The sequence below is a fragment of the Anolis carolinensis genome, chromosome 5 (genome assembly GCF_035594765.1).
Source record: "Anolis carolinensis isolate JA03-04 chromosome 5, rAnoCar3.1.pri, whole genome shotgun sequence".
Lineage (NCBI taxonomy): Eukaryota > Metazoa > Chordata > Lepidosauria > Squamata > Dactyloidae > Anolis > Anolis carolinensis.
This window is the reverse complement of record NC_085845.1, coordinates 82,432,467-82,457,439: the sequence shown is the minus strand read 5'-3', so window position 1 is coordinate 82,457,439 and position 24,973 is coordinate 82,432,467. Positions and strand designations below refer to the sequence as shown.

The window sequence follows — 24,973 nt, the reverse complement described above, 5'->3', positions numbered from 1 at the left end:
GGAACCTCTTGACATGTTCCTAAATTGTGCTTTTGCCCTACAATGAGCCTGTTGTGTGCAAGGGATGACCATCTCTGTTACAGGATGACAGTACCACCATATTTATGGGGAATGCTTTTAAAAAGACTTATTAAAGCAAGGGACAGTTTCACTTTGGGGAGATCCTATTAGTTATTGCGTTTCCATGGGATACTTCTCCCTCCTCTGATTCGCCTAAGAGGAAGTCTTCAGAGTTGAAAATGTCTTGGGAGAGTCATGTGGCTCACAGGCTGCATGAAACCCAATCTTGTTCTAAACAGTTTTGCTTTTGAAAATTTGAAACCGTGAAGTGGGTTCTCAATCTACAAGTAGCATAACCTATGGTTTTGTGATAAGAAACGCAGCTACTATGTTCTAGTTAGAACAATGAGTTATAATGTCTGCATACTCCTGGAAATATGAATTTAAAAATGAAAAACATGATTTTTAAATGAATGAGTTAGTTGGTGTTGGAAATTTTAAATCACTCCATATTATTATAAAATTAGATTTTCCTTTGCAGTACAACCAGGAGTTACTAAAGCTTTTCATAGTGTATGTGAACAATAAGTCATGTTAATGTGTCGTAGTACTACCTAAACCATCACTGTCTTTAATTATACACTTTTTCTTGTACATCTTTAGATATTTATTATTATACTTCAGCAACTATTTTAAAAAAGCTTTCAGCCATTGACCTTTTAAAACAACCAATGCCAATGCATTATTTTCTTTGGTGACCAAAAAACAATATCAGGATAATAATGCACTTGACAATTCTAATATTGCTGTCATGTAGCATTTTGCAATGTCAGAAGTGATGTATAAATTGCAGTGCAGAACAGACTTTCAATTTGCATTACTCTAGCAATAAATCTAAAATTGTGTCCTTAAATATAGGTTACTGGGGTGAGACAAATGCTTTTCAGGTCAAGTATTTGAGTTCGGCAGCATTTTACAAGGAAAGAACAAAATTGGATGTGACATTTTGTTGAATATTTGAAAAGCTACTGTTATTTTGAAGAGTTCATCTAAAAATCAACCATTACCTTTGAGTATTTCTGTTTACTTCTATGATCACATTACCTTTGAAGTATTTCGCTGTCAATTAGCTTATGTTGGTTTCTTTAGATACCACTGAATTAGGAAAACTGTAACTGCAATTTGGAACATGAATCCAGGTGAGATAAAAAAAATAATGATCAGTAACTTTGTATTGTCAATCATAAAACACAGCACAATATAACTGAAGCTATTATCAGTGGCAATTTTCAGTATGAGGTATGGCCACAGTAGCTTTTCAATATTGACCAGAAGGTAGTTTATCTTTTCTTTAAAAAAAAACTTTCTGTATATTCTTCAGCAGACTATCTGTTTCCAAGTTTTAACATGACAGATTACTAGAGTCCACTGTTATAAAATGGTATTCTGAAAGCTGGTGCGAGTGTGAGGGAGAGAAAGTGGAGCCGCTTACTCAGTGCCTTTAAATTTAATAGCAGTTTCTTTAATGGGTGTTGAGAAATTCCCCAGTTTTCCTTTCCTACTCCAGCTTGCCTTCTTTTTCTTCCATTTCTCAGCCTGAGAAACAGTGAGCCCCAACTCCCCTCCTTTTTCTTTTTAAAGAATTGCCCTGCTATAGAAAAATTGATCTACTTTCCTCTGGTCATTGAGATTACCATTGCTGGTTTTTTGCTAAGTGGAAGGGGATAAGGAAATTTACCTCTAATCTCATACACATTTCTTCTCAAGCCCAGTATTATTATTGTTGTTGTGGTTCTCATATAAAGGGTTGCAAAAAGAAGAGTTGACTTTGAGAACACACCTTCACTTAGAACAGTTTCCACTTAGTTGAAAGAAGTCAGATACTAATCTGCTTGCTTCCCTTCAGTTCATCTGCTAACTCAAGTCTCGGTGTACTGCTTCAGTTGCTGTTAGGCAGCATTGAGATTGCATACATTTTTGTCCTGTTTATTTTACTTTGGTTTTGTGAGGCATGACATCAGAGAATTCCAATATTTTTGATAAATCATGGTATTTATACTATATCTCATATACCAATGCCAACTATATGGAAAATCAGCTTTATTAATACGGGAGCCATTTTCACCATTTTCATCCAGACAGATTCTGTTTTGTGTTATACCTTTATACCCTGCTTTTCTTTAATTAGACCTGAGATAGCTTTCAGTGGTTTCCTGGATAGTCTCCAGCCTGACCAAATTCAGATATTATTATTTATACCCCTCTTCCCCCCCCCCCCCCAAAGGAGATTCAAAGTGGCTTACATTTAAAACATTTCAATACAATTTAAAATCTACAAATATACAAACATTAAAACAAAATTAAATATCAATTGTATTAATCTATGGTATTAAATTCCATATAAACTGATTAAAAACATATTCAAAGCTAAAATCACAGCACTCCTGACTTGATCTTAAAAACCCTCTTCTTTAAAAACCAGCCTAAACAAAAAGGTTCTAACCTGCTGCCAGAAGGACAGCAAGGAGGTAGCCATTCTGGCATCCCTGGGCAGGGCAGAGACTTACTTGGCAAGGGTGTTGTTAATATAGCTTCAGCTCTAACCTGCAACCAACATGTACCAACCTCTCAACAAATAGGGTTCAGATCTGATGAACATTTCTGTGGTTATGGCTTTTGATTGGGTATGTGCATGCAGGCAGTCCCTGGGTTACAAACTCCTGACTTACAAATGACTCAAAGTTAAGAACAGGGTTGAGACAACAAGTAGTGAGAGAAATCTACCTCTCAGAAGGGAATGTCACTCCTGAAAGAGATATCATGAGGAATAGGTGTCTCCACTGAAGCTTTCTCACTGATCCTTGTTTCCACAACAAGCCATTTTTTTTCAAAATCCAATTATCACAGGGACAGAAAGTGAGGCAAAATCTTCTGAACAGGGCCATAGACAGCAACACACAGAGGTGTTAACTCTTGCCTATGCTGTCCAAAGCTAAAAAATGTATATTTTTGGCTGGAGTTCTACATTAAAAATGTATCTGTTCCAACGTACATATAAATTCAACTTAAGAACAAATCTACAGTACCTATCTTGTTCGTAACTTGAGGACTGCCTGTATAGGCTTTTGATGAAACTATTGATAGTCTACAGATGTGCTGCATGTTATTGGTCATGATGTGGGCAACCAAAGTCTGGCCAGAAAGATCTGCTGATCAAGCCGAAAGAGCAACAAAATAGATTAAAGTATACAGTAGTTTTTAAAATTAGCACTTTTAACGGAGTTCCTCATTTGGGTTTAATGCATGGGTGAGCTAATTGCGTCCCTTCAAATGATGATGGACTGCAACTACTAGCATTCCTCACCATTGGCTGTGGTGGTTTAGACTTATGGGAGTTGTCATCCAACAATTTCTGGTTTGATGGATGACTTCAAAGCCATGTAGACATGCAGAAACTAAGAGGCCATGGAGCTGTGTATTATCTTTCTAAGAACACACACATTCTGTAAGAGGTCTTCATACTGATCAGAGCTGTAGAGTTGATGCAATGAAGCTTTCATTTGACCCGTAAGTACCTACTTCACCCAGTATTCATGGGAAAGACTTGCCAAGGTAGGGAGTCTGGGGCAATATATTGGTTAGGCTATGAAATCATTGCGAGCAAATTCCCATAATCTTACAAAAAAGTATTGCCAGACCTTCAATCTTCTAGCATAGTACCTCCTTATCCTGAAATGAGTTATTCTGCCTAGATGCTGTTGCTTAGAAGTGCTTCAAGCAGCTTTAAACAGCAGTCTCCTGTAGCCTTTCCCAGGGAAGAGACAACACATACCCTTTGGTAAGAAGTTTTATGACGAGAGCCTATGTTTCCCCATGAGTCTGAGTACAACCTGTTGTTAACTGCATCTTGTCCAGGAAATTCAGTAATTTCTTTGCTACCAGCATACCCCCCCCCCATCATTAAAATTGAAAGCATATGATCTTTATTTTTGTGGGGTAACTTCAAATATTGTCTAAGGAAAAAGCATAAATTTAGCCAGTTGGTCAGTGGGGTTTAACAGATGCACATTTCTCCCAAGCCCCCATATCTGGAAAATAATTGAAAGTATGTGCTGTTTCAGATTTGTTAGAATTGTTTCTATAATATTTTCTCCTGGCCTCCTCCTAATGTAACTTGAGTACTGAGGAAGAATGGCAAATGTGAGAATATTCATGAATGTTATAAGATTACGTAGTTTTTATAAAAGTAACAGTTTTTATAGATTTCTGTGAAATAAGACATTTCCCCACATATGGTTTTAGGTTTCTAATAGGACTCTTTGCTTACCTTTTTCCATGATAAAATCTTGATTCTAAAATCTGAATCTTCATATTGTAAGATACTTGGATAATATTCTATCCAAATATATTCTTTCATGTCGGTCTCACGATGTGAATCATCTTGAAAAGTCAGGCAGTATGGGAAAACTTTGATCATTTCCTTTCTATCAGAATAGCGTCAGAGAAGTATCTCAGGAGATTTGCAGTTCATCCATTAAATTCTAGTACGCCATTGTTCCTTGGTATACTGAGTAAAGAACTAGCGTTCATCTTCATGTTTTATTGAGAGAAACTTTGCAGTTCATAGGCAGATTGCAAATAGACATCTACTGTTTCCACTTGAGCATATTACTTACTTAGATGTATGCTTTCACTTGAAATGTTTCTCTTTTACACTGTTTCCAAAGTGTTAGAAACGCATTCTATGCAGGGATATATTAACCAAATGTAAATGACATCAGGAGTTTTTATGTGGATCCCGTATAGAAATGGGAAAATAAATCTTTGACTATTGATTCACATATAACTAAGATACTGCAAAGAGAAAACATCAGAGAGCCTTAGGTAACATCATTTTTTTCACCAGAGCATAAATAAAATATTTAGATGAAAGAAACTTGAAAGGGCAAAATTCTCAGTGAGGGCTGAATAATTTCAATGTCCAGAGAATGCTTACTCATTTCTGTGTGTGCAGGGGGCGAGGTTCCTTTGGTGTCATCTTCTCCAGTAACAAATCCACTAGCATTGGGTTTATTGCAGTGGATACACAGGTTTTATCCTCTTGCAAAGGGGACAGATGGGCCTCTGACTTATTCGACAGAGTAACTAAGACCTGGTTCTGCAGGAAGCAGTCCACTAGGAGGGACACACAGCTACAACAACAACAACAACAACAACAACAACAACAATAATAATAATAATAATAATAATAAAAACTTTATTTATACCCGCCACCATCTCCCCAACGGGGACTCAGGGCGGCTTACATGGGGCCATGCCCAGAACAGTACAATATAGCAAAATATAAAAACAACATATCATAATACAATTAAACAATACAATAAATAATCATGTACAGTGCAACACAAAATAAAAAAAACAAAAAAAAACAATATAACAGGGTGGGCCGCATGAGACACTTAGTTAAAACTTGGGGTGAGAAAAGGATAAGAATTCAACCACGGGGAACAGGGACATAAGATAGAAAAACAATCTAGAGGATAGATGTTGGGGGGAGTAACAAAAGAAGTGTGTAATAGTTACTCTCCGAAAGCACATCGGAAAAGCCAGGTTTTTAAATCTTTCCTGAAGGCTAAAAGAGTGGGGGCTTGCCTGATTTCGATGGGCAGTGAGTTCCACAAACGGGGGGCCACAGCAGAAAAGGCCCTCTCCCTTGTTCCCACAAGGCGGGTCTGGGATACAGGCAGTGGCGACAGGAGGGCCTCCCCTGATGATCGAAGAGATCGGGCAGGTTTATGGTAGGAGATACGGTCACGAAGGTAGGTGGGTCCCAAACCGTTTAGGGCTTTATAAATGATGGTCTGCACCATGAATTGGGATCGGAAAGTGAACGGCAGCCAGTGGAGCTCCTTAAACAGGGGAGTAGATCTCTCCCTGTAACTCGCCCCCGTTATTAATCTGGCAGCCGAGCGTTGGACCAGTTGTAATTTCCGAGCCGTCTTCAAGGGAAGCCCCACGTAGAGCGCATTACAATAGTCCAGTCTAGAGGTAACTAGGGCATGGACCACCGTGGTCAAGTCAGACTTCACGAGGTATGGTCGCAGTTGGCGCACAAGTTTGAGTTGTGCGAAAGCCCTCCCGGCCACCGCCAACACCTGAGCCTCAAGCGTCAACGATGAATCCAGGAGGACCCCCAAACTGCGGACCTGTGATTTCAGGGGGAGTGCAACCCCGTCCAGCACAGGTTGCCACCCGATACCCCGATCAGACGAGCGACTGACCAGGAGAGCCTCTGTCTTGTCAGGATTGATCCTCAGCTTGTTCCTCCTCATCCAGTCCGCCACAGCGGCCAGGCACTGGTTCAGCATCCGAGGGGCTTCCTTGGATTCAGATGGAAACGAGTAGTGGATTTGCGTGTCATCCGCGTAGAGATGGCAACGCCCTCCAAAACTCCGGATGACCTCTCCCAGCGGTTTCATGTAGATGTTAAATAGCATGGGGGATAAGATAGACCCTTGTGGGACCCCACAGGTCAAAGGCCAGGGGTCCGAGCAGGTATTCCCCAGCTTCACCATCTGGGAACGGCCTTCCAGGAAGGACCGAAGCCATAGCAAAACCGTGCCACCGAGTCCCATCCCGGCGAGCCTCCCCAGAAGGATACCATGGTCGATGGTATCGAAAGCCGCTGAGATGTCCAAGAGAACCAGCAGGGTCACACTCCCCCTGTCCAGCTTCCTGCGAAGGTCATCCACCAAGGTGACCAAAGCCGTCTCGGTGCTGTACCCAGGCCTGAAGCCAGACTGCGAGTGGTCCAGAAAATCAGCGTCATCAAGGAACTCCTGGAGCTGCGTGGCAACCACCCGCTCCAGAACCTTGCCCAAAAATGGGAGGTTAGAAATTGGTCTGTAGTTGTTACATACAGATGGGTCTAAGGAGGTCTTTTTTAATAACGGTTTTACTACCGCCTGCTTAAAGCAGGATGGAACTGACCCCTGAACCAGGAAGGCATTTATTATAGCCACAAACCAATCCAACAACCCATCTTTGGCCAGCTTAACCAGCCAAGAAGGACAAGGATCCAGAGCGCAAGTGGTCGCCCTCACAGACCCAAGAATCCCCTCCACGTCATCAGGAAGGACAAGCCGGAAAGAATCCCATAAGATCAAACAGACAGGTACCTCGGTTACCTCCGCTGGAACTACAGTTAAGCTGGAGTCCAACTCACGACGTATCTGAGCAACTTTGCCTGCAAAATGGTGCGCGAAATCGCTGCACCAAGTTGCCAAGTCATCAGGAAGCCCCTGGGTCTCAGGAGGCCGCAGGAGCTCCCCAACAACTCGGAACAACTCCGATGGCCTGTTGGCTGCAGACGCTATGCGGGCAGTCGTGAAAGCTTTCCTGGCTGCTCGCAGAGCCACGGAGTAAGCCTTAATAGCGGCTTTAGCCCGTGCTTGGTCAGACACATCCTGAGATTTCCTCCAGATGCACTCTAGTCCCCTCCTCGCATGCTTCATCACAGCCAGCTCCTCAGTGAACCAAGGAGTCGACGTGACTCTACGCAGCGAAAGGGGACGTTCGGGAGCGATCGTGTCAAGTGCCCTTGCCAACTCGCTGTTATAACGATCAGCCAGGACATCAACAGGATCGCCAGTCTCCAGAACAGGAAGATCCCCAAGAGACCTCAGGAGTCCATCCGGATCCATCAGCCTCCTGGGGCGGACCATCTTAATGGGTCCACCACCCCTGCGGAGGTTAGAAGCCACGGCGAAACTTAAACAGATCAGATGATGGTCAGACCATGACAATGGAAGAATATTTTGCTCTTCCACTCTGACTGTCCCACCATCCACAATAAAAACCAGGTCCAACGTGTGTCCCGCCTGATGTGTGGGCCCAGATATAACTTGAGTCAGCCCCATGGTCGTCATGGCAACCATGAAATCCTGAGCTGCACCTGACAAAGTGGTCTCGGCATGAATGTTAAAGTCCCCCAAAACTATGAGTTGTTGGGAGACCAGGGCCGAATTGGAGACCACTTCTGCTAGCTCGGACAGAGAGACTACTGGGTCGCGGGGTGGACGGTACACCAGCAGAATCCCCAAGCTGTCTCGGGCTCCCACCTTCAGGAAGACACACTCAAACCTCGAAGACTGCGGAACGGCGCATCTGATCAGGGCGATGGACTGCCGAAAGATCACTGTGACTCCTCCTCCCCGCCCCCCAACCCTGGCCTGCTGATGCACCCCGAAACCCGGTGGGCATAGCTGGGTGAGATTCACACCACCCAGCTCGTCCAACCATGTCTCGGTGATGCAAGCCAGATCCGCTCCCTCATCCAGGATCAAATCCTGGATGACAGCTGTTTTACCGTTTACGGATCTGGCGTTCAAAAGCAAGACCTTAAGGCTGGGGGGTCTGTCCTGGAGACTACCACACCTATTCCTCTCCAGGGTCGCAAGAACTCTGTTGCGCTTCTCCCTGGGACGCAGGTGACTGTTCTTCCTCCTCCCCCACACCACCTCTATAGAGCTCCACCCATGAGAACCCGCTTCCCCCTGGTGGGTAGGCTGATTGAAGTTGTCATGTAAGGGGGATAGTCAGCTGTCCTGAGAAGGAAAGCCTCCCAATGGGCTTGTTCGTTTAAGGAAGGAGCCTATCTCCACTGGTGGGAGAGAAAGGGAGTCATCTGACCTGGCATCTTCTAACGTGGGAATGGGACTAAATAAAAAAGAGGACTGAGGGCAGGATTGAGGGGTAGGACCGGCATGACTTGACATTGAGGAGTCTTGTATATCGAAGTTCAGCCCGATGACCAAGGGGCGAATCAATGGGTCTACTAATACCCTTCTAAGAGTGATGCCCCACTGTTGTAATTTGGGCCCACGCAAAAACAATTCCTCTATTAACATTCTGTCTTCCAGTCCAATAAGAAGACACAAGGAGCGGTTCCAGGATTGGTAATCTCTACGAAGCCAGTCAATAGTCTTGATCTTCACTTCCGACCAGCTTACAGATAGAATTTGCGATAGAGATAACTGGACCGCTCGCTTAGATGTCCATTTGCCTCTGTTCAATAATGAGTCTGAAACTTCTACTGCCACCTTATTAGTTCGTAACAGATGTTGGGAATTACAAGGAGGAAACTATGCCTTGTGAGGTGTGAGCTGGGTATGTTTATCCTAGAGAAGTGAAGTTTAATAGGTGAAATGATGGCCATGTTTAAATATCTGAAAGGTTGTCATATTGAAGAAGAAGCAAGTTTGTTTTCTACTGATCCAGAGACTAGGATGCAGAGCAATGGATTCAAACAACAAGAAAATAAATCCCACCTAAACATTAGGAAGAATTTCCTGATGGTAAGAGCTATTCAGTTGTAGAATAGGCTGCCTTGGAGTGTGCTGGAATCAACTTCTCTAGAAGTTTTGAAACAGGCTGAATGATAATTTGTTGACAGTGCTTTCATTGTGAATTCCTGCATGGTGTGGTGTGTCTGGACTGGATGTTCCTTTTCATGGCATTTGTGGGCATTGCATTGGATAATTTGGTACCATTAGTTTCACCGTCTATTGTAGCAATGAACTTGCTCATCAAGAAGTCTTGGTATAATCAATTTCAGATTCATCCTGGCCCTGCTCAAAATCATTTCATAAAGTTGGGTCCATGGGATCTTAGCATTATGGTTGAAGACTATGCTATAGAGTTCCACACATTCCCATCTTTCAGAGTATGTCATCTAACACATGCTTTGCAAGCTTTGTCAGAATGCCTTCTTGCCTAATGTCATGTCCAGGTCATGGCAGAAAAGATGGTGGGTTTTATTTTAAAAAGCAAGGAATCTTCTTGACCAGGTATGCAAGAAGACAGATTTCTTTGTACCTTTCCCCGCTTTCCACTCATCATCAAGATCCATGGTTTGTCATGCACCATCTTGTTGCCTTTTAGGCTTCCATTCTTTCACAACCTCTTTCACCCAAGCTGACAGTTGAACTTGACACATGAATATTTTCACCCATTTCCTCATGACTTGAAGGATATTCCACCAGAGGCATTAACCACCCATCCTTCATTCTACAAGTAGGGAATGGAGTAGAATTATTTCCTGTCTTATCTCAGAAATATTCATGTAAATTGATAGCAACTTTCCATTAACCATGTTTGATTCCTGACTTTCCTGCATTGCAAAGCCCCGCTAATACAAAAGTTTATGTGGCTTCTCTTTAGCCTTCATTTGCTTTCAAGACTCCCCTATTGGATTTTGCTCCTGTCTGGGACTTTCAGTTCTCTTGCTACATGTGACTTGTGACTCCTCATGTAGAAGACTGTATTCCTTGTGTCCATCACCTCTGCCAGGAGGACAAGTGAACTGGCCACTCTAAGTCTGGGCCTGTTATTCCTTCAGGTTTGGAAAAACAAGGCAGTATTCTTTCTGGATGACACTTTCCTCCTGAAAGTGGCATTGTTTTTATTTGTCTCAGCAACTCTCATTTCTGACTTTCTTTTCAAACTGACAATGAGCAGGCTTAGCACACACTAGATGTTAGACATATCCTTGCCTTTCATGTTGATCAAGCAAAGCAATTCATGAAATTTCAACTTTTTGTCTGCTTTGAAACTCACTAGCAAAGTCTCAAGCTTGCTCACAGCACCAAATGGATGGCTGTTACATCTTCTGAGACTAGCAGATTGCCAGAAAGCCTTCCTCTATCAGTTTTCTTTCCATGAGGGCTATCCCTGCTTTTTCTGCATTTTAAGCTGGTATGCCCATATATATGTTAAACAATTATTTGGGCTCAACATCTTACTTTGTAAAACACTATAATTTTCACATTTAGACCAGAAAGAACGAGGAGAGGTGGGTAAGAAATAAAATTATTTTTATTATTATTTGATACACAATAAGATTAGTACACAGCAAATAAGATCACTATGCTGGCTTTTGTATTGGATCACATGTCTGACATTTCCCAAGTGTCTAGGACTATGTGATGTATTGGTGAATAATCCGTGAAGATCTAAGTAGGGTGGCTTTTTGCAACTGACAGATGGTAATTTTGTCAGTGCTTATTGTTTTCAAGTGCACGTCAAGGTCTTTAGGCACTGCTCCCAGTGTGCTGCTCACCATTGGGACCACCTTGATTGATTTGTGTCAGAGTCTTTGCAGTTCAATCTTTAAATCCTCGCATCTTGTAAGTTTTTCCAGTTGCTTCTCGTTGATTCTGCTGTCGCCTGAGATTGCAACATCAACAATCCATGCTTTGTTTTTTCCCACAAACGTGAGGTCAGGAGTATTGTGTTCTAAAATTCTTATCAGTCTGAATTCGGAAGTTCCAGAGTAGTTTGACATGTTTATTTTCTGTAACTTTTTCAGGCTTGTGATCTCACCAGTTTTTTGTCACAGGCAGATGATATTTGTGGCGCAAGGTCCACAATTATGATGATGATGATGATTATGATGATGATGAGGAGGAGTGGTAGTAGTAGTAGTGGAAGTAGTAGTAGTTGTAGTATTAGACAGAACCACATATTTCAACTTCTATGTGGCCACTATAATTCACATACAGTTCTTGCTCTTTGTCAGCACAATGCCATTCAGAAACATAATTTTCAGTGTGTTTTCTGTCTGGAAGTATGGCAGACAATTAAAAAGTGTCAGTGTTGCCAACATTTTACAGGATAAGCTGTTGATAATAGATTTTTTTTTTTTTTAGTCTCAAATCTAGGTGTAAAACCCTCAAAACTAGTGGAAAGGGCGTCTGGAGATGATCCCTTCACATGGCTTTGGTTGGCATTTGGTCTTATAGCCACTACATTTGATGCCTAAACTCCAGCTGATGTGCCCTTTGCCTTTACCAGCACCAGGTGAATGTATCGTGGACTCAAATGGCGTCTGTCATTGTTGCTAAAGGAAGTTGCTTTTGACCTTTGCTGATGAAGAGGCAGAGTGATCAAAGTGATTTCCTTCCCACATCTCCACTTTCTTCTCTGCAAGCTTTCACAGAGTGAATTCCCTGGAGATATGGATATGGAACAAATCCCTGTGTGCATTTGCAATTGCCATTCACTCCACCAGTTTCCCAGAAGCGTAGGAAGATTGTCTCTGTAATCAGTCCATCATCCACTGACATCTGTCCTCTAGTTCTTTTATTTTTGCTACCTGAAAGGTTGGATTCTTACTGGGCTTATGCAGCTTGACCAGGTGACCCAAGCCAAAAATCTAAATATTCATTCCGCCATGTCCTGAACATAACATCCATTCCATTTTTCTATATAGCAAATATTAAGTAACCCCCTCTCTTCAACGTGTACATTTGTAGAGCATTTTACTTACTAGGTGTCAGATAGTGGATTTCTGCATATGGTTTTAAAACAATAAGAACAACAGTGAGTGAACTGTGAGATTTCTAGCCTTTTGGGTCATACGAAATTTTGAAAATGTTACATGCGTACTGCCATAAAACTGGTGCTGTGGGTAGGGCTTAGGTAAAGGTAAAGGTTTTCCCCTGACATTAAGTCCAGTCATGCCTGACTCTGGGGGTTGGTGCTCATCTCCATTTCTAAGCCGAAGAGCTGGTGTTGTCCGTAGACACCTCCAAGGTCATGTGGCCGGCATGACTGCATGGAGCGCCGTTACCTTCCCGCCGGAGTGGTACCTATTGACCTCACTTTGGCATGTTTTCAAACTGCTAGGTTGGAGCTAACAGCGGGCGCTCACTCTGCTCCTGGGATTTGAACCTGCAACCTTTCGGTCTGCAAGTTCAGCAGCTCAGTGCTTTAACACACTTCGTCACCGGGGCAGGGCTTATGGGATACATATACCCTAATGTTGATAGTACTCAATTGGAATGTGTTTTTATTGGAGAAGAGGGGCAAATTCTAATTGGACTCCTCCTTCTTCTTGCTAGTAGTGTTCATATGGACAGCTCTCTTTTTTTCCCTGGCCTTTTTGGTCTATCAGAACTTTAAAAGAAAATTGAATGGGCGAAACAGAACACTTCAATGTATAATGTTGCAGTAAAGGGAACTGAGAGCCTAGAGGGGCATTTTGGTTTGTCTACATTGTTTCCATTACTCCCCTCTTCCTCATTAAATCAAACCTGTTGAGCATTTTTAATTGTTTAAAACTTTCATTCAATTTTTATAGTTTCATGACAGTGTTTCTGGTGCGTAGAATTCTTAAACAATTACCATATGCACATGTATCTAAAGAAACATCAATTGAAAAGTCTATTCGTTCAGCAGAAGCATGTCTGACTTTGGCACCTCAAGATTAACGAATAACCAGGCAGCTATTTGACAGGCCTATGTCATCATATATAATCCTTTGAAAGTTTATGGTCATTGTCACCATTTTCATCTCTTTACACCTTCATTATTTATTTCATATCCCACTTTTCTATATGGGGCCGAGGAAAGCTAGACCCAACAGATCACCTGAAGAAATCTGTTGAAATTTACAGAAGCTAATGTTAAAATGACTCAGTCTTAAAGCTGCCACTAGAATCTCTATCTCTCCTGGTACCTGCTTTTCTTTACAAACTTCATTTCTGTTCTAAAATAGGTTAACACTAGTATCTCTTTGAATACCATACTGTTGGGGCTTTCTAGGGTGGGGGTGGCTTAGATCATGACCACTAGCTGGCAGTCAAAATACAGCTCAGGGAGTTGTCAAAGGCTTTCATGGCCAGAATCACTGGGTTGTTGTGCATTTTCCAGGCTGTATGGTCATATTCCAGAAGCATTCTCTCCTGACGTTTCACTCACATCTGTGGCAGGCATCCTCAGAGGTTGTGAGGTATATTGGAAAACTAAGTAAGGGAGGTTTATATATCTGTGGAAGGTCCAGGGTGGGTAGTTTTCCAATATACCTCACAACCTCTCAAGATGTGGGCGAAACGTCAGGAGAGAATGCTTCTGCAACATGGCCATACAGCCCGGAAAATGCACAACCACCCACAGCTCAGGGAGTTTGCTGTGGTTTCTACTGTTGTCTAACATTAAAAACAAACTATAGCATGGCTTCTCCGCCGTCATTTGAAGCATTTTAGTCCAATGTGTCTGACTTGCACCTTCCTACTTCCAAGGCTTCAGAATCACATTTAGGAAACACAGTAGTGGAACTTTCAAGCCTGAGCCTAAAATAACATAAACTACTGCAGTGCTAAGGTAGCTAGCTAATATCTGGAAGAGTATGGAAAGGGAGATAGATGCTTATGAGCATTATCATTTATGATAGACTTGCCTTATTTAAGCTAAGATAGAAATGGAGAACTCATTTAACAGGCTCACTTTTAAAAATGAAACTCATTTTAAAATTGAAAATAAAGATTATTGTATCTTTGAAATTCCACTGAAGCCAGTGTGATTTACTTTTCACTAGGTGTGCTGGTATTACTGTCTTAAGTATTGCTTCAGCTGATTATGGAGCCTAAAATGTATAGTCTAAGGATTGTGCTTAATTTTTAGTGTACATCCCTCAATGACTGGACATTTGGAGAAAAACATGTTATATTTGGAGTCTTTCTTAGTTTTTTTAGAATAGGAACAGTGTTAAGAATTTGAAAGCCAAGGTTAGCAAGGACACAGTCTGATCCATATATCCATAATAATTGGATCTCCCAACACAGTTTTCTTCCAGGAACAGCTCTTCCTCATGCAGGTGCATGGGATTTCATTTGTGGTACCTCTCCCAATGTCACAACCTCACTTTGTCTGAGGAATCTGTGTACTTGGTATTAGATATGGAGTAGAAGGCCTTAAGCATCTGTAGGTAGGGATGGCTGAGGAATTTGATTCTTTGTGAATTCTTATAAAATGTAATCTGACTATTAACTTCTGGATTTATGTGCGGATCAGAATATAGCTAGCCATGTACTACTTTATCTACCTTATTTTCCATGCATATTCAGGCAACCCAGTAGGTGGCTTGTTCAGCCTCTCATATGTCATCAGACACGACTGAAGTCAGTTAACATACATTATTGCAATTCCTGTATTTTAGGGGAAAGAGCTAGTAATTGAAGATATCAGTTTGCTTTAAGGTTATGGCTGAAAAAGGGAAGCAAGAAACCCTCTTTTTATATTGGTTTATGTATATGTTTGTAGTTTAGATTTGTGTGTAAGTTTTGTGAAAGGATGTCTGTGTTTATGCATGCATTGGTATTTTTAATTTTCTTTGTGTTTTTTTCTGTTAAAATTTTAATTGAAATACTGGCTATGTGTTGTGACTGCGCCTTCGGGGATTATGGTTGATGGTGATGGGATTCGAAGAGGAAGAAAAAACCCTCGTGATGAGGGTTCACTGGAGGAGTTGCTCAGGAAGCGACTTAGAGAGCTATATGGGGGATCTTCTGAGGAAGATTCAGATGGGGAGTTTGGGGAAATGGATGCTGAAGAACAGGTGGTGGCTGGGGAAGTGGGCACTGAATGGGCACAGCCACCGGAGATGTCTGGGGATTTGGGGCCTATGGATACTACTGAACCTGGGGTTTCTGCAGGAGCTGACCCCACTTGGGATGCTTGGAGAAGGGAGGAAGTGTTCATGGGGCTAAGTGTGGGCAGGATGATTGGGACTCCGACGAATTGCTAGGTACTCCGGATCCACGAGCTCTAGCTGTGTGGAGTTCGGACTCTGAGTAGATTTGGGACACCTGGTGTTTGGGTGTGAGTGTTTGGTCACCCAGTAGGAAGGGGAATAAAATGGGAATGTTTGGCCATTGCACTTTGCGTGTGGCAAGGTGTTGCTGAGGCGCCATTGGGATCTCTGTGTTTCCGTGAAGACTGGACTTGGACTGTGATTCGGATGTAAGTTATCTGGGACTGCTCTGCAGCAGAGGGATGGAACTGTGTGGGTTTCCTTGGACTGCATTCTGATTACTATTTCTAGCTGCTGATACCATCTGGCTTGGCTCTCACTGTGTCTTATCGTGGACCTGGTTTGGATGACTGCACCCTCTTCGGACTTTGGATTGAATTTGACCTGGCTTCTGTCTACGCTCTCTGACTGGCGACTACTCCCGGCTTCTGAATACTGGTTTGCCTTTCGGAATTTGCTGCTGCCTCCCAACCTGACCTTGGATTCTCCTGACGACAACTATTCATCATCCCTTTGAAGCTTCGGCTTTATCTGCACCGTGGAAGCAGTTTACTGCTCTTCTAGTTTGTTTGTTTTCAAGCCAGTTTGCTGTTTTTCTTTTGGGAACTGTCCCTTTAACTCCGCAGAGCCGGCTGTCTGTTTTCAGAAACGGTTTGAAGCCAAAAGAGGCTTTTGCACTTTCTGTTATACTCTGCAGCTTTTGGAAGGTTTCAAGCCTTTGTTTATTTTGCATATTTCCTTGCAGTCAACTCTATTTGTTTCTCCAAAGCTGAATTGAAGCGTCTTTAGTTTTTATTGAATGCCAGCATGGGAAAACAGTGTGGCTTGTTTTTGTGTTATTTTTGGCTTATCTTCAGAATAAACTCTGTTTTGTTTGTTAACTGGCGTCTGACTCTTGACAGGAACTGTGACCAGGTCCTCCATACCATAATCACCATCATACCATCCTGCACTGAAAACAAAGTCCAAAGGACATATATATTAACTCATGAACCATCCTTTTAAAAACCTTATAGAAAAGAAGTATATATTCAAAACATAGATTTCATAAGAATGGGAATTCTACCCAGTTTGTGATTCTACTTGAGACAATTATGTCAGCATTTGTTAACAGAAGTCGTTTGAAGTGAGTCCCTATTTGCAGGTTTTCTCACAACTGTAGTTTTGGAGCCCTATCTATACTGATTAACAGCAATAGCTGCTGTTTTGAATCCTCAGAAATGTAGTTTGTTGAAACAAGGATGGGTGATTGTGATGGCGCGAGTGGTGCCATCTATATGTCGAACTGTAAGTTGCAAGATTTGAATTGCTGTATCATGCCTGATTTTGCCTTTACCCTGTAAATGTAGTTGGATTGATTGGTTATTCATAGCTGTCAATCAGTGTTGTTTGCACCAGTTATATTGCTTCCTCAGTTCAATTGTTTGGCTCCACCTCTTCCTGGAGTAGGACAGTGTTTCCTTTTTTTCATTCCACCATCAAGCTTTCTACCAGATGGATGTGAGAGAGAGACTTGGCTCTAAAAGCCCTTGATTAAGTTACCTCTCAGCACCAATTCTGAGGTTCTTACCCTTGAGACTTATGCTTCATGTTCAGGGCCAATCTGGACGACGTTGAGGAGTCTCAAGCACCTTCAAATCAGTTCTTTGGCACCAAAGGAAGTCTGGATCTTCAAACATAGGCCATTTGGACTGAGGCTGAGGATTGCTTCGGCATTCACAGCCATTGAGAAAGAGGGACCTGGAACAGCTTCTCAGCTGCAAAGCTCTTTGGACTTAAGATAACCAAAGACTATATTTTCCTTTACCCCTTTGAAACTTCCAGCTAATTGCCTTAAAGGGATAACCTTTTGTGAACAATAAAACCAGTTTTGAGTTATCTACAGTGTTTTGGTCCTTGGGAGTTCCAGTTTCCCCAAAGGAGGGCAAGAAGCAATCCCCTGGGGAAAGATGTCACGTCCATGCCTCTTTTGCTAAGAGTTATAGCCCCAGGTGTGACGGCACAGTGATAAAGCTTCAGTTGGGATACCCTTTTCCCATGATAACTCTTTCAGGGGTGAATTTCTCATCCAAGGGGTAGATTTCTCACTTCCTCTTGTGTCACCCTCATCCCTAACTATGAGTTGTTCATAAGTCGAGGTCTGCCTGTAATCTCTTTCATTCACTATTATAATATGGAGTTAACTTACTTTTGCACCTACCCTGCCTGATTTCATCATCATCATCATCATCATCATTTAATTACTTATTAATCGCCCTCCATCCACGATGCTCTAGGCGATTTACAAGATAAAATTGTAAAGGATAAAAATACATACATACAAATATTGATTTAAAAATATTAAAATAGATTAAAAGCTCTAGTAAAGAGCCATGTCTTGAGTGCTAGGGTAAAAGGCCCCAACTCACGCATGGCTCTCATATAGGGCGGCAAGGCATTCCATAAGGCAGGGGCAGAAACAGAAAAAGCTCTGCGCCTGGTCCTTTCCAAGGACCAGGCGCAGAGCTTTTCCAAACTATTTATACATAGTTTGATTATACAACATCATCCAATTAGTTCGTATAACCACTGGATAATTAGGAAAGGACTAGGTTTTATTCCTGACAAAACTATAGAATTTCCATCATTAAGAGTACACAGACATTTAATTGCCATTGTAGCCATGCCTTGGATGACCTTAGCCAAATTGCAGTTCAGACTGATTTGCTGAGTATGTTGTCTAAGATAACAATTTCTTGGCTTCTGTCTGTTTTTCCCTCCCTTTCTGTAACATAAGAATAACAATATTGGTATATATTACTGTAATTATTGAAAATCCTCACATTCTCACTAACAATGTGACACTTGATTCTTACAGAAATATCTGTGCTATGGAGATATTATCTATGATATGATATTTGTGTTGTGGAAGTCACACACAAATATCAACCCATATATTGCCCGCCATAAATAAAGTCTTATTTTTGAAACAACTAAGGACTTTTGAACAAAGTACATTTTTAATTAAGTGAACAGGAATAATAAAAGTGTGATAAATAATCATAAATGAGAAGCTCCATTGAAATTCTGGAAAGAAAAGTGGTGCTTAGTTCTGTGAGTTTCAAACTCCCATAAAGGCCACAGATATACTTTTCAAATTACACATAAAATGAACAATTCAGTACTCCTTGTTAGGGACCATTTTATGAAAGTAAGAGGAATTCCTTGTGGTGTGTTTTTGAATTGCTTTCCTTCTTTTGTAGAATGACTTTATTGGATTTTATTTGGTGATAAATTGGTTGCAAGCATGGTAATACATCACAGGTTCTGCGTAGACAGAATAAAATTGTAGTTTGAAGTAAATTGCTCCCAGTGGTAAAATAGGCCAAAAGCAAATTTTGGTTTTAAAGCAGAGCTGCTTGGATTTAAAGTTATAAACTGACCTTTATTATGTCCCAAAGACATTGCCAAAGCAAATCAGTACTTCTAAATAACAACTGTCAATTCGCTACATTTGGTACCTACTGATCCTCCACTGGTTATATCCGAACATGCATCTTATCCTTATGTTCTCTACTCAATTGTAGATGGAATTATGTTTTCTTAGTCCAGTTGTTAATCCTAAATGGAGAAAAAAGCCAATGAATAAACGGGGTTTACATAACAGTAAAATATCTGTTGTTTTATTGGGTCAACTCTAGTGATCTAAATTTAGGCCTGTGCTTCACATTTAGCTCTTTTACTATGTCTGTCAAGGGTTTTTTTTTAAAATAATAATAATGATAATAATAATTTCTGATTTAGAAATTTTAGTTTCTCTATGAGTTATGAATACTTCTTTAACATCAAGAATTAACACAACAGTGATGAAGAGTGAATAGGAAAAGTCACACATAAGGTTACATAAGCTGTCAATGTGTAATATTGCTTTTTATTCTTGCATGTTTTCCCTAAATGTTTTGATATCAAGATGTATCTGCAAAGATCAGTGCTAGAGCATATGCTTTGCATACAGGAGCCAGGAAATCCCAATTTAGTCTGTGGCATCTTCAGTTTTAATTATCAGATATCGAAAAAGCCCACTCATCTCAGTTCCCAGCTTACATAAATCATACAATTTAAGGGAGATAGATAAAAAAGGGGTGGGGAAAAGGATGACAGTGGGTGATAAAAAGCAGAATGAGTAGTGTAGGAGGAAAGAGAGGAAGAATGAAAGGTATGTGTATGGGTGTTTTGAAAGCTTTTCACTTAATAACCAAGTTAATAGCACCGTATGCAAGATTATAAAGAGATTCATTGCAGCACAACCCAAATAATAATATACAAGATTGTATACCATACCATAATATAAATCATTATACTATAATAGGATATGTGATACTTACAAAATATATAATATTGTATTACATATTGTAATCATGGCATACAGTAGAAATCAGACCAGAATATACAGACCTATGCAGGTGGGCCAGGGATGACATTGATCTCCTGTAAAGCAAACAAATCACTCCCTTTGAGAGTCACTTTTTTCTTCTTTCCCAAAGCCCCGCCTTCTATTCCATAAACCCAACTCCTCTGCTCTGACCTAACTCCAGAAAGTCTCTCCCCCTCTTCCCTACCCCACTGTCCTTCCAAATAAATCACACAGATTAACCAGTTTGAAAAAGAGCAGTGAGATGTGTTTCCTCTCTTACTGGTATTTCTTCTCCTGAGGTATCAGACCTTCCTGGGGTTTTTTAAAACTAAATATGATAGAAGCAGGAACACCCCCTCTAACAAATTCTAACAACCTAATTAATGAGATAATATTTTGGCATTGATAAGACATCTGTTGAATTTGTGGAAACTGCAAAGAAGTTCTAATGAATGATAATTTAACAGGTTAATTCTAAACTCTAAATAGGTTGTATGTAATTGCACTTGTGATGTGGATTTGATGGGACTGATGTCATATGGGATCATGCCTGATAATATTTTCTTGTGTCTTGCTAGCTTTAAATGTTAAGCATTTGATCTTCTAAAGATATAACCATTTTATTTCATTGATTGAAGTCCCAAAACGGTATGATTCCAAACATTTGCCTGATCTAAGCTAATTAGCTATTTGGCTTCAGTTTAAACAGCTAATTGCAGTAAAGATAAATGGGTTTTGTTTAAAAGTACATGGAGGTGGCTGTATTTCCATAAGTGAAAATTCTAAACTAATATATATCATTAATATATATCATTTTCTTTGTTTGTTTGAAGCTGGACCTGTGATCTACAGAATGCTGAGCTATCCTCCAACTCGAAGAGAGTTGATTGTGGGCTGTGGTCTACAAATGTTCCAACAGCTGGCAGGTATTAACACAGTCATGTATGTATCATTTTAAAAAAACCATTTTTTGATATTAGACTGTACTTTAAGTTCAACAAAAGATAAACATTTTATAAACTCATTAAGTCTTTGGATACAACAGTATAAGGAGTGCATGTAAATAAATTTTAGTAAAATGTTTCCTCTGTAATATTGCATGAATATCACAAACTTCCTTTAAGGGAATATATTTAATTTGTGTGTGCGTGTCTGGTTGTTTTGTTCAAGCCCTGAAATACAGGCTTGTAGCTAGCAAAGTAGAGTTTGGACTTTTTTTTGGCATTAATAGTCTATTGCACTTTATTATCTCTGAATCAGGCTTGTATGACATAAATCTTGAGACTGATTGTAGCTACTTTTCCAAATACACATTGCTTCCAGTTTTTTCCCTACATTTTTTAGTAATACCTATGCCCACACATGCCTGTCAAAGAGAGTATTATCAACACAATGATTGGTTCCAAACAATATAAATATAAACACAACAAATGCTAATAACGAAAAAGGCTGAGGTGGGTGTTACTCGTGAAGGAAGAAAGCTGTGTACAGCTTGAACATGGTGCAAATCCTTCAGTTTAAATCTGTAATCTGTTTATAAATACCACATTGTCATGTTAAGAATATGACAAAAATAGCCAGCTTGTTGTGCAATTCTACCCTTTAAAGAAAAAAAATACTACAATTTCTTCTTCGTGGTGGCTATGAAAATTGTACATCGTTAAGAGTCAGTCCAGTAAGTAGATAGGCAAGCAAGTAGTTAATAGAAAGGCTGAGTCAAAACTGTTAAAACCATTGAAGAAGGATACAGTGCTACTAGAAGAGGTTCCTAACTGCTGCAGGTCGTAGCAGAAAAAAGGAACTGAGGCTTAGCCCCACTCATGGGCATTTATAATATTCGGGGAGTGTGAGCCGGGCTTTAGCACAGCAGGTTAATCAGCAAGCTGCAATAAATCTTGCCAACCGAAATGTTGAGAGTTCTAAGCCTGGGTCAGGGTGCGCTCCTGTCCTTTAACCCAGCTTCTGCCAACCTTACAGTTCAAAACAAATGTGAGTAGATAAATAGGAACCGCATTACAGCAGAGAGGTATTTAGATGGAAGTTTACGAACAAAGAAAGCTCTTCGGCAGGGAGATGGAGTGACAGCACCACCCAGTGGCTGGAACCGAGCACAGCCTGCAAAGATGCCAAAAGATGGAAAAGCCTCTATACTGTATACCTCTATCTGTTGTCTGTCTTGTCATTGTTATTATCAGCATTGAATGTTTGCCGTATATGCGTTCTGTGATCTGTCCTGAGTCCCTTTTGGGGTGAGACGGGCAGAATATAAATACTGTAATTAATTAATTAAACAAACAACATAAGATTGAAACAAAGTTCTGATATTAACATATACAGTGTTCCCTCACTTATTGCATGGGTTCCGTTCCAGGACCTCCCGTGATAAGTGGAAATCCGCGAAGTAGGGACACTATTTTAATTTTAATATTTATACATTATTTTAATTGTTATCTGGCCTTTCTCCCCCTTGCAAGCCCCAGGGAGCTAGTGAACCCTTCTCTACCAGCACTGGCACTGGAATGTGGAGGACTCGGAAGAGGGGGCGGAGTCCTCCACGAGTCCCGCCCCCTCTTCCGAGTCCATGTTTCCCGGCATGGCCCGGCTGGAGTGGTGGGAGAAGTCGGACCTGGCCACCTCTTCCAGGCTCTTGCTGCCACCACCAGCCTTCACTTTCTCACTCACTCACCCACCTTCCCTTGCTCAGTTATCTGGCAGGAGCAGCGTTCCTTCTTCCCTGGCTGCAGGAGCAGAGACAGCCAGAGCAACATGGCGGGCCCGGAGCAAGGGCCCAGCCAACGCTGGTAAGCCCAATTTTCACAGGCCAAATTGCCATGGTCAAGCTGAAAGAATTCCAAAGCTACAACAAACATCAACCAGAATTCCAGTCCTAAGCCAATAAAACTGGCAGTCCAAAGATAGCAGAGTCCCAAATCCAAAACACAGCAATCCAAGATACAGTCCAGAATCAACAAGGCTCATAAACTAAAGTCCAAATTTACATCAAAGACATTGCCACCTTCAACAGGACCGAACCCTTGAGAACCTTTTATCCTATGTTCTCAGATATTGCTTGTGTAGAGTCCATTTCTCTGTGATTCAGGCAGACCTGCGGGTTCATCTGTATTTTAAAAGGGATGGTGCACTTAAGCCTTCATCAACCTGCCCTGATGTACTGGCCTCTGCTTTCTTGGCCTGCTGAAAAGTGATGGCTACTGCTGAAGGATCCTCTTCTGCAATAACTTAGTTAGGCTGGGAAGACTGCTGGGAGCTACTGGTTTCCAACTCCAACTCTGGCCCTTCCAACAGCCCCCTATCCTCACTGTCAGAACTGACCAGGACATGGATAAAAAAAATCAAAACTGAATCCAGATAAGACAGAGGTGCTTGCCATTAAGGGTCGTAACCTGGGGATGGAGGTTATCAATCAGTTCTGGATGGGGTTGCACTCCCTCTGAGAGGCTGTGTTAGCTGTTTCGGTGTGCTCATGATTCCACCTCTCCAAATGTCAGCCCATGTATGTCAGCTTTGGCTGATATACAGTTGCTCCCCTTTCTAAAATTGAAAGATCTAAAAGTGGTAGTGCACACACTGGGAACTTCAAGGTTGGATTTCTGCAATTCGCTGTACATTGGGCTAGCTCTGTATAAAGTTTGGAAATGTCAGTTAGTTCAATACATGGCAGCCAGATTGGTTATGGGTACATCAGGAAAGAACACAGTATACCCATACTAAAATCACTCTACTGGCTGCCAATTAGTTTCTGAGCAAAGTACAAAGTGTTGATTATGACCTTTAAAGCCCTACATGGTTTGGGTCCAGGTTAATTATAGGATCACCTTCTCCGATACAATCTGCGCTTTGGTCCTCTGGGGAGCCTTTACTTCAGTCAGCTAGAACCCAACTGGCAACCGTCACCCAAAGGACTTTTTCATCCCTGTCCTAAACATTAGAAAGAACTTACTAAGGGCAAGGACTTGGAGCATGGTAGGGTCTCCCTTTCTAGACTTTTACAGATAGAGGTTGAATGGTCATCTGTCAGGAGTATTTTAATTGTATTTTCCAGCATAGCAAGGGGTTGCTCTTTGATTCTAGATTAAATTCAAAGAGACTGTACTCTTTGGTTCCTATTTGCTGTGTCAACTTTCCAACCAGAATTAACACTCACCCTTGCTATCACGAAATCATATTTTTTGCTTGTGCTAAGCTGTGTATTTCGCCTAAGGTTGAAGAGAAATCCTACAACCATAACACTTGGTAGAGCCTAACCCATTCAAGTCAGTACGTCTTCCATTCCATTTTACGATTCTGATCATGCAGATTTCATGACTTCAATAATTCAACTTCTCCACCCTTTCTCCATTTTAATGATATCCTGAAAGTTATTTAAACACATAGCATAAAATATTCCTACATTTCTCTAGATAATTGACAGGTGATATTTGGGAAGCACTTAATCTGAGGTTGTCTGCCTCCCTTAAGTGTGAGCTAAAAATGTATATGGTAATTTAATTTCTTAAACATAGATAAAAGTGAATAGCATTTTTCTGCCATGCACCTTCTAAGTGCTTATTCCTGTGCATCTCACGGATTTAGAAAGTGTAGGATGAAGGTCTAACTTTCAACTTGTGAAAATAACTAACAGTAAATACAAATGGCGAAGCAGTGAAACTCTGTGAAGTTCCTTCAAAAACAAATTTGCTCAATTGGGATTATATCCAAATCTTTTAAAGAAGTTTAATGAGACTCTGTTAAGATCTATGGTACTCATTAGCTAACTTGGCTTATTCTAAACTTGTAGCTGTTTTTAGATCTTAAACGCCTTACCTAGCAGTGGTTTTTGCAGACAGTATAGAATTTATCTCATTCAATATGTGAGAGAGGGGAACAGAAATTATTGCAGAAAAATACATTTTCATGTCTGAGATACCTTTATTATCAAAATCTCTTAAGAGCCAAGTGTTAGAAATGCACAGTTTTGGATAATTTAT

The 24,973-nt window shown here is 41.0% G+C and overlaps 1 protein-coding gene across 1 annotated transcript in view; it reads left to right on the top strand.

Annotated features, from left to right (window-relative positions):
• Positions 1-24,973, top strand: part of slc2a13 (solute carrier family 2 member 13) — a 173,234-nt gene that overhangs the window by 41,264 nt on the left and 106,997 nt on the right. The window contains exon 4 of the mRNA XM_062981693.1: positions 20,819-20,927. Coding sequence (XP_062837763.1) covers positions 20,819-20,927 — 109 coding nt within the window. The remainder of the gene's footprint in view (positions 1-20,818; positions 20,928-24,973) is intronic.